Source organism: Tenrec ecaudatus, chromosome 14, assembly GCF_050624435.1.
Source record: "Tenrec ecaudatus isolate mTenEca1 chromosome 14, mTenEca1.hap1, whole genome shotgun sequence".
In the NCBI taxonomy this organism is placed as follows: domain Eukaryota; kingdom Metazoa; phylum Chordata; class Mammalia; order Afrosoricida; family Tenrecidae; genus Tenrec; species Tenrec ecaudatus.
In genome coordinates, this window is record NC_134543.1 from 112,732,262 (window position 1) to 112,745,931 (window position 13,670).

General features: G+C 48.4%; 1 protein-coding gene across 1 annotated transcript in view; it reads right to left on the minus strand.

Annotated features, from left to right (window-relative positions):
- Positions 1–8,984: 8,984 nt before the first annotated feature.
- DMXL2 (Dmx like 2) overlaps positions 8,985–13,670 on the minus strand; it is a 137,497-nt gene continuing 132,811 nt past the window's right edge. Inside the window, exons 41-44 of the mRNA XM_075530590.1 lie at positions 13,447–13,538; positions 12,716–12,768; positions 11,011–11,228; positions 8,985–10,362 (exon numbers count right to left, since the gene is read on the minus strand). Of these exons, the coding sequence (XP_075386705.1) occupies positions 10,153–10,362; positions 11,011–11,228; positions 12,716–12,768; positions 13,447–13,538 (573 nt within the window). The 3' untranslated portion in view covers positions 8,985–10,152. The remainder of the gene's footprint in view (positions 10,363–11,010; positions 11,229–12,715; positions 12,769–13,446; positions 13,539–13,670) is intronic.

A 13,670-nucleotide genomic window follows, 5' to 3' on the forward strand; every position in this document is an offset into this window, starting at 1 on the left:
GATGAAGTAGCAACGAAAATGATTTTATGGATGGGGCTCACTACAACATGAGGAACTGTATTAAAGGGTCACGGCAGCAGGAAGGTTGAGAACCGATGTTTTGAGGGACTAATGTTTATTTTTTTAACTACTGTAGAGCGAAGTGATGAACATGACTGGGGTCCTAGGTAATGTAAGCAGTTGACTACGAGCTGCAAGACTGGCAGTGTGAGCCCCAGAGGAAGGCTGGAATGCAGGGCTGGCAATCTGCTTCTGAAAGTTTAAAACCAAAACCCCAGACTCACTGCCGTTGATTCTATTTAGACTCAGAGTGACCCTAGAGGCCAGGGGAGACCTGCCGCTGGGAGTTTCCGAGACAGTAATGCTTTATAGGAGTAGAAAGCCTCATCTTTCTCCCATGGAGCGGCTGGTGGGTTCAAACTGCTGACCTTGCAGCTAACAGCCCAACGTTTAAGTACTGTGCCACCATGGCTCAGCCTGGGCGACCCGTGTTGCATGGTCTACTGTACATACACAGGATGACCAGGAGTTCACGGCCTGACTCGATGGCAGCTGGTAACATCAGAGGTCAACTGAGTCAGATCAATGCTCAACAGCTGTGGGCACTTTTATAATCCAGATGGCAGGTTTTGTATTGAGAGAGAGAAAGATATTAAAATCTTATTCATTGTTTCCCCCCTGAAAATCAGGACTTGGTTTTTAAAAGGAAAAAAAAGTGCCTTGGCCCGTCTGCTAAAATAAAACACAATTGAAGGCTTTTAAACCAAGATATCATTTTTTATCACTTTACACTCTCACTTAGAAATCCGAGTTGTTTTTCAGGACTTTCCAAATAGCTGCACTTCTGATTAGGTCATAATCAAAGCAGATAGTTCTAAGTCTTCCTTAATCTAAAGCAGATAGCGGCTCACCAGCAAATAAGTAAAACAATCCCTCCCACCCTTGAATTAGCCCAGATGGGATTTCAAAGCATTTTCTTGCAACTGATAAAGTGCCCTGTGAACGCACAAGGATGATATAGTCTCACTTTATCACCAAGCACAGGTGTTGTGACAGAGGGGGTGCTCTGTGGTGAACGAGTTTTAAATAAGGAGTCCTGACCTTAGGCACCCCCCACCACCACCTGGACTCCTTACCATCAGGGTCCCAAGGTAAAAAGTCACATGAGGGACTAGGATTCTCATATCGCCAGGTGTCGTTTTATCAACCCCGAGTGCATGTTGGCTCTGGCTACCTTTTCTTCCAGATGCCATACCCTCACATGTCAAACATTAGAAGGCACACGTGTCTTATCTGTCATTACAGATTCCGAACCACAAAATGAATCATGGTGAGGATCTCTTCTTTGGTTGTAATTGATTTAACTTTAATCCCATCAAATAAAATAATTATTTGCTGAGCACAATCATAGGTAGAAACAAGTGTGTTGTCATTTTTTTTTTTACCTTTTGTGGATTTACACGCAATGTTCAAAAGGACCCCCAAAAAAAGCACAACTTGAAACAGTGCTGTCATAAAGTGACTTCTCGGCTTCTCTGCGGAAACTCTCACAGTTTGCTGGGTCCTTCTGAAAACTGAGAAAACACCGGCAACGGGTTCTGTCTTCTCCACCGGAGGCCACCAAAAACAGTCAGCAGGTGGCGAGCACTGGACACACATACAATTAAATGCAATAAGGTGCTCATTTATCAGCACCGGCAAGTCACCTGAAGGGAGTATGATGGCTTGGGCCAAACCAGAACAAATGTTTCATATTGGATTGGGTTGGACAGGACACGTGTGCATGCGTATTTACCTTTGATGCCATTATATCCATGAATCTTTTTTTTTAATCAGTTGACCAAAAATAAAATTAGCTCGGTGTGAATTGGGGCAAATCTTAATCCCTCTGTGTTTCTGTTTCACTGTAAACTGTCGATAACATACACTGGACCAACACCTCCTTTGATTTTTCATGACAGCCAGAGGAGTGATAGCGGTAAAGGACTGAAGATGACAAGATTCTCAACCAAGTCCTCACGTTACTTCATAGTCTGTCCCCATAGGGAACCAGAGTAACTCGGTTGTTCATGGGGCTCTCTATGGGGCACAGTGACAAGAGTTTCCATCCACTGGTCTAGCCTGTCATCTAGGTAACACTGTCAGCAAACCAACCACCCAGCTCACTGCCATCGAGTCGATACCGACTCACAGCGACCCTGTAGGACAGGGTAGAACTGCCCGCTGGGAGTTTCCGAGACGGTTAGCTCTGTTACGGGAGTAGAACACTACCCCTGCACTAACGCTTCACTTTACACCAAGAATTTAAAGTCAGATGGCAACACCCCTCCCCAAAATAAACACCACGGTGAAAACAAAAGAAGCTTCGAGAACTTGACTTACACAGCTGTTTCATGACCTTCTCTAAAAAAGTCTCCGTCCCTGGGCAGCCCAAGAATGCCCTGCTGCTGAGTTCTGTGATTCAGATATTACGAAGCAAAAAGAGGGAAAAGTCTAAAGAGAAAATAGTAGCCTTTAATCGGGCCACCAAGCCGTGCATGGGATTTTAATATCTCTAATCCTACAGCCATTCACTCCGAGACGGAAAACAAGGATGGAATGAATCTCCCCGTCTTCACACTTTTCTCTCAAAGCAATGCGCGATGGTCAGTCTGCAAGAGTGGTGGGCGTGGTTCGGCTACTTGTAAATGCTGGTGTGTGTGTGTGTGTGTGTGTGTGTGTGTTAATCCGGCCTTGTCAACACCCCAAACCCACTTGCCGAGAGGCCACATACACACTGTCACAGCATCATAAAAGGTGGGGGTCATGATGTTATTCTCGCTTCTCGGATTGTACAGTGATCAGACAGCCCCTGAGCCAGCCTGCTCACTTCCAAGTCGAGCACAGTGAGCCCAGAGAAAAGAAGCTAACTCACCCGGGGGTCACAGATTCGATGCCACCGTTGAGAAGACAGTGCGCTTCCCGGCTTTGCTTCCCAGTTCACTCTGTCATTTTCAAGGACAGGATCGGATTCTTGCCATGGGAAGGTGAGCATCGCTAGCTCTGAACATCAAAGACAAACGGTCCTGTTGGAAAAGCTCCATGTAATGGAGAATACAGATTCTAGCCTCGTCAGGGAAGGTACACTCCCCAACAAAGACACTCTCGACGTTGGCTTAGTGATCCCGACGGGGCTGGCAGATAGACCTCCAACAGCCCAACACCTCCTGCTGGCCCACCCTCCCCGGCCCTAAGTTTGAGAGCCGTCAAGGTTGATACAGCATTGTGCATGCTCCCTATGTGGCAAGGTCTTTCCCAGACAACTTACGTGTGTTGTTTCACTTCGTCATGGACGCTCAGGTGAGAGCATCTTAAATGTCATCTCTTGTCTGGACCTGCTTCTAGCAGTGCCATCAGTAGAGGGCAATTTCCCACCGTCAGCTTCTTCAAGAACTGCCTCAGTTGAATAGAGCCACTTCACCTCAGAGCTCCCTCAATGCAGGGCTAGGAAGGCCTGAGTTAAAGCTTATTGTGCCAACCTGGCCGAAACACACATGTGGGGTTAATTGAAAGGTGGAGCGATAAATGGCTCGGTGAGCCTCACCTTTCGAATTCTTGGGTCTTTTGCTTTGTGAGGGTCAGACCAGGGTGCAGCTGCTTTAGCAATTCCCTGCTATAGCTGGGAAGGCTCACTTTCAGCAAGACATCCTCAAGGAGAAGCCGCATGGACCTACCCCGGCGCAGCCCTGGGTGCTGGAGCAGCCGTGTGGAGACCCCTGCCAGCGCTGAGATGCTTACACGTTCACTGACTCGGTTTTCCTCCTGCAGTTGGCATCATTGCATGTGTTTTGTGAGTTGGAGGAGGACTTTGTGGATTGGTGTCGGATATGTGGGTTAATGTTGGACTTGTGGGCTTGGGCAGCACTGGGTTGGAATGTTTTCTTGGTGTGCACTTGACCTTTATATAAAACTCTCTCTTATACCTGAGTTTCTTTGGATTTATTTCTCTAATGCACCCAGACCTAACACAGTGTCTCAGCCCAACTTGGACCCACTCTGATCCCAGAAAGCCTCATGGTTCACAGACTGCCCCTCCTCCACTCTTCTGACCCTCTTCCCCTCCTTTTCCCAGAGGTTAATCCCAAGGCTCCCTACACTCCATGCCAGGTCTCTTAAGTTTTCCACTTGTGACAGGTTATAGTCCTACCACTTTCCTCTTGCTATGAGTAAGAAGAAAGTATATTTTTTCTTCTCTGACAGGGTTCTGAGTTATATTGGTCCTGACTTTGTATAGGCTTTCCTGAATAATAAAAATAGTCACAATGCAACCCAGTCATGGACATGCTGGGCTGATGAAGGGAAGGAAAGGGACCAGGCCCCCAAAGAGTTGCAAATCCAGCTCTGGAAAATACATATCAGTGGCAGTCGGGAAAACACCCCTGGACTCTGTTCTTCAAGGGACGGGCTCCAGGGGGACAAGACAAAAGGTTGACTCGCAGGGAAAGTGTATCCTTTGGGAGTGCTCTCCTGGGATACGGGCTTGCATACCCTGGCCATGGCCCTGGGAAATGTCCATTTGCTCTGAGTATGACTCCAAATGCTTGACAAAGGCAGACCCACCCAGCCAGTGCCATTGAGTCAATTCTGGATTGATAGCACTACCCCATGGAAGGTTTCTGAGGCCATAAATCTGTTGGGAGTGGCCAGCCTCATCTTCCTCCTTCAGAGCACCTAGTGGGTTCGAACAGCCAACCTTGAGGCTAGCAATCCACAGTTGCCCCCAGAGTGCCACCAGGGCTCCCTGATAGCCCAAATACAGGAAGCCACTTTGGTGGGCTTAGGTGACCTCAAGTTTCATACAGAAGTGCACCCCCTGACAGCAATGTGGAGTGAAGGACCCCCGGAAACAATGAAGTCCAGGTGGCAGCATTTACTCCTCAGAAGGCAGGCCGAGGGCATTTCCCCTAAGTGGAGAGGGAGGAGGGGCGGCAAGGAGGCCCCGACCCCGAAGGGTTACGGAGGTGACTAATAGAATGTGGCATCCCTAGTGCTAAGAGCGGTGGGGAGCCAACCACAGTGCCACTGAGTTGGCACCGTTAAGTCGGGCTGGACGATGAGGTACCTGAGGGCTTTGCTGTGACTGCCCAGGCGATGCCCCTTCACACACGGCCTATAGGACAGCATGTCCCGGGCTGTCATCTGGAGACGCGTCACTCAGAGGTGGCCCAAGAGTCCAAGCCACCAACCTTTCCATTAGCAGCCACGCATTTGAACCCCAGGGACCTTTAGCCAAACACAGTCACTCAAAAAAAGAAGTTCCAATCGGTTGCCCAGCTTCCTGACGTGAGCCGGTTTCCAGACCCAGCACCCAGTGACTGAAGAAGAGGCAGGGGGTGCAAAAGAACAAACCCTGCCACGAGAGAAGTGTGTGTGATACTTACTTCCCAAGTCCTTCCACAAAAGTATCTACAGCCTTTCACACAAGGAACTGTGTACAATTTTTTTTAAAAAAAACTGGAGAAAGGGGAATGTCGAACATTTACAGGCCCTTTAGACAAAAGCCCAAGTTGACATTGCCACGGGAAGACTGGAGCATGACGATCCAGCCCGCACGACCGTGGAGACAGGAGAGCAACTTCATCAATAAAATCCTACCTCGCCATGGCCCTGTTCACAGTGGGCCTGCCTCCCCAGTCTCTGTGCCAATCTGCCTAACGGTAGCCTCCCTGCCCCCAAATGTATAATCAGAACAGAAACAGAATGAGGACAAGCTGTTGGGAGCAGTCACACAACCCCCACTCGGGAAGTTATCATGGTGGGGAGTGTGAAGTCTCTAAAACTGCCCTAAGAAAAAGAATAGGCAAACACGAATGCCATGGCCCGGAAAGGATGGCTGGAATGAACGCCATTCTCGGGCCCACAGAATGTGCAGGCGGCGGTAATTCACCTGGTGGCCCCTGTGAGAAGCAGCGGGATCCTGGAGAAGGACAGATGGATGACCGGGAGCTCAGCCAATAGTCCGAGGGGCAGCATGAATGCCTCTTGCGGCCTGTGCAAGCGCAGTTCACCCAGACGTTGAAGGTTTATTAGGGGGGGTTAGGAAGTGCCGTTATCTTTCAAGTCCATTTCCTCACAAGCTAGTTGAAGCCCCCCAGACAGTAAGCAGCCTTTGAGCGGCTTCTCTGCCACGAAACCAGGTAAGTTGTGGATCTGTCAAGTTACCATTTCCCCTGCCCCCAAGGTTACAGTCGTTACCACCCACCGTCATAGTTGCATTAATTAGCCCATTATATCAATCGCATCTTGCTAAGTAGCCTCTGCCTCACTGCCACTGAATACTGATCCATCGTGACCCAGTAGGACAGGGTAAACGGGCCCACCGCCGAGAGTTTCTGAGACAGTAACTGTTTATGGGAGTAAAAAGCCTCGTCGTTCTCCCTTTGGAGCTGCTGGTGGTTTCGAACTGCCGACCTTGCAGATCACAGCTCAGCTCGTAAGCACACCACCACCAGGTCTCCACTCAGTAGCCTAGATGACAATGAATGGCTACCGTATTAAGAGGCTTTGGTAAGGCACATGTACGCCAGAGATGGTGAAATAAACCCTATGGAGATTCACAGAGGAGCTACCGACGTGTTAATGGATCAGGCCCACGATAGCATCTCTTATCCAAAGGGCAAATTATTGGACCGCACATCTCCCACAATGAAGGCAGACCAAGTAGGTCTCCTGAGAATCTGGAAGCAGCATATTCTGTGCCTGGGGGAGAGTGTCCCCGCCCAGACAAAGGATGATGAGGGCTCTGAGAGTGGCCCGAGACAGCAAAGGGGATGAACAGCAGCGCAACAGACCTATGCTATACGTGGGATCCGTGATGGGGGGAAATGCCACATGAAATTTTACATGGGTGCTTTCCAACGTCAACTAGAGTCAAACAAGCGCAATCAAAATCCCGCCGAGTCACGTTGTGGCTACCAACACATTGACTCCAAAGTTTCCTTCTATGAAAGACCCAGCACATTGCGAGAGAGACTCTGTCAGAGAACTGGGGCTACTCAGCGTCAAGACTCAAGTACAGAGCGACGGTAATCAGGACAGCGTAGTGCTGGCAAAGTAAAAGAGGAACCGATCGGTGGGTCAGAATAGAGAGCCCATACATAGACCTACAAACACAAAGTCAATTAATCTTTGACAGAAGAAGACATGGAGGCCCAATAGCTAAGCGTTCAACTACTAACCAATGGCTAGGGTCAGCCATTTGACCTCCCCAGATGTTCAATGCGAGCAAAGGCCTGGTGATCTGACCCTATAAAGATTACAGCCTCAGGAACATTATGGGCAGTTCTGTCTGCCATGGGGATAAGGTATCTCTGAGTCAGCATTGACTTCACATGACAGTAACCAACTGTGCAAAAGGAGCCAAGGCAATTCAGTAGAGAAAGAATAATCTTTGTTATCAAACGGGGCTGAAACAACTGAACAGTCACATGTTGAACGAAAAAATCTTGATACACCTTCACTAATCATGAACACGGAATGGATAAAGACCTAAATATAAAAGATGTTCAACGCATCATTAGGAAATGGCTCATTACAACGATGATCCCACGATTCCAACTCATAGTGACCCTGTAGGGGGAAGATGCCACTACTAATCGATAAAAATAACCTCCAAACTCGCTGACATCGAGTCCATTCTGACACGCCCATTGGACTGGCAAAATCCCAAAGCTGACAATACCAAATGCTGACAAGAATGGGGAGCAATGCGAATTCTCCTTTATTTCTGGCGTGCATGCAAAATGGTACCGGCACTGTAGCAGGCAGTTGGGCAATTTCCCTCAAAACTTATGACCACACAAAAACTTGTACACGGAGGTCTGTTATCAGGTTTGTTCTAACTCACCCGTATCTGAAAACAGTCAAGATGTCCTTCAATACTTGAATAAGCAATCTGTGCTATAACTGTATCTGAGAATATGATTCTGTGAGTGCGGATAAAAACAGACAATCAAATCACAAAAAGAGATGGAGAAGCCTTAGATGTGCATTTCTAAGTGACAGAAACCAAACCTGAAAGAGTTATATATAGACCATGTTTCCAACCCCTTGACAGGCTACACAGGAACTGAGAGAGCCGGTGACAGGACAGTGGCTGTGGGGGTGGGGGTGGGGGGAAGGGGGACGAGGAGTAGGTGACACACGGGGTTTCTTAGGGCTGTGACATGCACCAATGACAGATACGTGGCATTATGCACACAGAGCTGTACAGCTAACTGTAGAGGGGAACCTTAATATAAACTGTGGGGTTTCATAATAATACAAGTCTATTATTTCATTCACTGTTAACAACTGTATCAAGGCACTAATAAGAGAAAAAACTGAGGAAGGGAAGGAATGAGGACTCTTATTGGCTCAATTGTTTGTACGCCAAAAACTTGTCAATAAAGTCTGTGAATTAAAAGAAGTGTGACAGATGGTAGATTACTGCAGAGCAAGGGCTCAAAGCGCGTGGCAGGTCCCATAAAGAGTCTTTGAACTTCAGTTTCAAAACGTGATTTTCTTACCACGTCCCAGGGCATCAGTTGGTGCTGTTGCAGTTGGTCTGACACGGACAACGACAGACGCAACGCGTGCACTCTGGGGACCGTGTGCTGCCTGTGGGCAGTGTGCATGTGCGGTTTCCAGTTTTTGCCACATCTGTACACCGATGTATTCAGACACCCTCCCTTCTGAACCCACTCAGCTCCTGCCGTGGCATCAGCACCCAAAACGGCACTCACTCGGTGAGCATCAGGCCTGTCAGGAGGAGGGACCAGGAGGGAAGTTCCCAGCCAGCGGAATCGGGACTCGACACTCAGTGTTCACCATCGTGTCCTCGTTTCCTTGAAAACAAAAAATTCTCCAACAGCGGATCAAATTGGAAATTATCTCAGCCATTCAAAATTGCACCCAAGAATGCCAAAGAGACCAAACAACGGTAAAACTCTAACAAATAACATTTATTTCTCTTTTACATGTGTATTTCACAGCCTGGACGCCACACTGCCTTCGGAGAAAGGTGTTTTTATGTCATTTTACTTGACTATTTACCACACAGGCATTAAACATTCTCATTAACATGATGAAAACAATTTGCTGGTAAACATTAAAACACACAGACATTGGTATCAATATCTCAAGAACATGTTTTTGGTCAAAACCAAGGAAATACATCAAAATATGACGTTGGCTAATATTTTACAAGCAAATAATATTTACCTCTGCATAGTTTACAATAGGCTGTGGTAATAAATAATATCACCAATCTCATCAACTATAAACTGGCCACAAAAAGCCTCACTGTCGTTTTAATTAATTATGAAATATGGTACTGGTGTAGCTTCAACATGGTCCTCAAACGGTGTGGGTGGCTAGCCTCAGATACATGAAAAGAAAGAGCGCTCAACTGGATTAGGAAGGTATGTTTGCGTTAGCGACAGAGATGCCATGGTCACGTATTACATTCCTAACATAAAGGCAAATATTTAAATAGAAAAACTAGCAGTCCAAAAAAAAAGATGTGAATGTGCAAACCATGAGGGAAACGTTGCATTTGAATTTGCGCTCATTTGCAAGCTACGGTGCTAGCTCAGTAGAAACACTTAACAGGGGACATGTGCAGCAGGGAGGAAGGAAAGCGGCTTCCCGGACAGAGGACCAGTCGCCGCGTGCGGCTCCGAAACTAAGCGTGCTTTCTCTGGTGCTCTCAAACGCCTAACACCGTAGGATTGCCCTCGGCCAACACAGAGGGAGAGTGCAGGCATGCACAGCCGGGGCTAGAGCAGAAAGGAAAGCCGGCATCAACATTCCCCTTGAATCCCGTGGAAAGGGCTCTCTGGCGCTAACCGCTCCCCTCAACCCTTGCCCGAACCAGGTTTGCTAAATGCTGTAAAGAAAAGCTGGGCTTCTCAGCACGGTGGTTTTAAGACAAGTGATGCACGACCCGTGTGGGCGATGTTCTGAGTAAGCACCCCACTGCTGGGGTCGGATTCAAATCCACGCACACGGGTCTGGTTTGCAATGGGTTCACTGCGTGGGAAGCTGAACTGCTTTTCTTCCTCGGCGCCTAAGGGTCTCCGCAGTGCTTCTCGACGGAACTGTGTATCAAAATAAAGCCCCCAGTCCTTAAGGCTATAGAATGCCGAGGATTCTGCTGGGGATGTGGAAAGCACTGGGTAAAACCCTTGTTTTGAGCGTGCCGTCTGCACCGCAGGAGAAGAGCCGGCTGCCCTGGGTGATGTCGATCTGTGTGACGCCGGCCCCAAGGTTCCGGAAAATGGACTGTTTGGCATGCTCATTTTTAAACGAGTGGATCAAGCCATGGCCTGTCAATCTCCAAACCTAGTTTGAGAGGGGGAAAAATAACCAATGGTAAGCCATCTAAGAAGAGAGCGACCAAAAGCAAAACCATGGCTCACGGAACCCCGCCTTCCCCACCCACTGGCTCTGTCCTAAGCAAGGTATCTTCCATCGCCACCGGGGGCATTTATACCTCGCTGTCCCTTCACCCAGCCATACAGACCCTACCTCGAATCCAATTAGATATTTAAATCGATCTCAGGCGTCCCTGAGACCAAGCTTGCCCTGTGGCAACATTCTCACCTCTCTGGAAAGCTGGCCTCCACTGTCCCACAGGGAGCCCAGTGTGAGGGGCGGGGCTGGGGGCGGGGGGAGGGCTAAGGTTCTAAGAAGCCAAACTGATGTCACTCGACCATCTGAGTATTCGTTAAACTCACATCTTTTGCCCAAAGCAGAGTTCCTTACATCTTTTTAGCCAGCCGCAAGCTTCATGAACTTGACCATCAGGCTTAGGAGCCTGTGGAACCGTTTAGAAAGCGGAGGCGGGGTGGGGCCAGGGTGTCCACGGCAGCTCGGTGTCGTTAAAGAAAAGGGGGTTTGTTGGGCTATTTGCCAAGGTTTTCCTTTTCTATCATCCAGTCTTGAGAGCGGGCGACGTGCAGCGTGTTCCGGCCTCCTGAGCTGGCTTACCTTGATGTTACCTTCTGCTGACCCTGTCGTGAAATATTCTTCCTGGGGATCCAAAGCCAGGGCTTTGATGGCCGAGTCGTGCGCCTGGAAGGTGTGCACGAGCTGCCTCTGCCTGATGTCAAAAACGCAGACGCAGCCCTTCCTGCCGCCAGAGATGAGGAGCTGCTGCTTGGGCGCGTACTGCAGGACCGTGGCCCCGTGGTCGTGGCACGTGAAACCTGAAGGAAGACACTGCCAGGCTCTCCCCCACGGCCCCTCCCTGCGCATCCGGACCGGGCTCGCCCTTCCCGGACGTGGCCCAGGCATGTCTGAGCCACTTTGCAGTTCTAAGGCACGCTACTTCAGCCACTGAATTTCTGTCACCATATAATTAGTTTAAATATGCATTGTTAAAGATGCTAAGTATGTGGCGTGGGGTGTTCTAAAATTGTTGTGGTGCTGATTATACAATCATCCTTGATATAATCGAACGACTGAACTACGGAACTGTATGATATGTAAATTATGTGCCAATAAAACTGCTTTTTAAAAAGATGCTAGGCAATGCATATATGTATCTATTTCTATCATAATCTCAATCTGAAAACACACACATACAAACACACACACACCCCTTCAGTGCAAATGACGCAGCGCAGCTTTCTAAGATGAAGAAGTACACAAGCAGAAGAAACCAAACTGCCCAAGGGCACTCTCAGGCACCTCATTAATACCCACCAATGGCTGCTGTTTACCCTAGCCTCGTCCCAAGCCCGAGGAAGCCTGGTAGCATCATAGGTTCTACTTTGAGTTGCTAACTGCAAGGCAGGCAGTTCGAGCCCACAGCCACTCCCCACCTGACAGCCTCAGAAAGCCACAGGAGCAGTGCTCCTCGGTCCTATTGGCTTGCTTTGATTCAGAATCAACTCAGTGGCAGTGCGTTTGGGGTTTGGCTCAGTTTGCGTGCCAAAATATACGCTCATCAAAAATCTTCCCAAATATCCCGCACTTAATTACGCTCGTGTAAAATGACCGGCTACCACGTAAAGATCAAACACTTTTGTGAGGGGCGGGGTAACCTTACGTGCAAGACAGACTTGCCCGCTAGGACACGTCTCCCTGTCACTGAGTCCATTCTGGTTTACAGCAAACCTACAGGACATACCCAAACTACTCCTGTGGGTTTCCAAGCCTGTAACTCTTCACGCAAGTGGAAAGCCTCATCTTTCTCCTTCGGCGCAACTGGTGGTTTCGAACTGCTGACCTTGTGGTTAGCAGTCCAACATGGAACCCACTGCACCACCAGAGCTCCTAAGCACCCCAGCATGGAGAATATTTCTAAAGCAAAAGGTCTAATACTCTTGAATTGGTCTACTTCGAGCTCTTATTATAAGGTGAATCTTTGTTTTATTTTATGGTTATGTTTAACTTTCTAAAACGATACCTCACTTCTCTTGAGCTTAATAAATACTTTACAGTTACTTTCTTAAACACTTCTGTTAGTGACACCATGTCCATAAGATTAAGGCTAGTTACATTATCGGTGACCAAACATATGGACTTCAGCAAAGCAGCCAGACATTCTAATTAGCCTTTGGAATTCTTAATCATTCCTTCTAAACCTTCTCAACCCGGGAGGAGCTCCCCCTGGCTTAATGAACTAAAATAAAACCAGGAGCGCATCCTCCCCCAGTGAAGTGGCCACCATGGACCTGAGCTCACTCACCATGAATGAGGCTGTTGCCAGGGGCTATCAAGGTGTCCCAGAGGCACACGTTCCTATGAAAAGACAATCACAGCAACAGATGGCTTTAAGCGGTCGGCAGGGCAAGTCCTGTATTCAGGTAGTAGCTGACTTCTGAAAGTTCTCTTCTTTCTCCACTCCCATCCATTCCCAGAGCAGAGATGCTCACCTTCTCGAAGCCCGCTCTTTTCTCTCAGTTCTGCCTCCTAGGACCCACCTGGCCCCTTCCCGCTGCCGGCCCCTCCCCACTCCAGGGAGACTGTGATACGGCTTCCAGAGCTGAGCGACTTTCTGTGCCCTTTGGTGGGAACTACTGCAGGGCAAGGAGAGGCCTTACTTGGGGCATGTGTTGCCTCTGAAAACAGTGTGACGTCAAAGACACGTGGAGAACGATGGCTACCAGGTGTCAAATGCTTTCTGATCTCCAAGAGTCTGGCCGTGCTCAGCAACTGTTTTAAAAATTACTAAATAGTTTTCACATTAAAAAAGTACACGTGATACTGAAAGACAACTTCAGATTCAATTAATTCAGAGCTAGCTTTTCCCCCTCCCCCTATTTTTTAGGAGAACTACTCTAGGAATTTCATACCAAAGAATGTTTGTGTATCCCTAGAGGGTAAGGGGGCCCTTAGTATAAGCGCCATGGTTTCTGTCAAGAACACCTTTCTAAATAAGGTTCTCATATTTACTAGTTTGATTTTCTATCAACCCACCTATTGTCGTTGGACTGTCCAGAGGTGGCAACGAGACTTGAGGAGGTGATGAACGCAAAGTCGCTCGCAGCTTTGTTGTGGCACTGCCAACTCTGGAAGACAAACGCAACTGAAGTGACCTGAAACCCCGGCATTCCTGCTCAGCCTGGGCTGTCTCATGAGCTGAGAACTAGGGAGGATGGGTGACAGTCCGAGGACCAGCCATCATTTGCAAATCTTTTTGG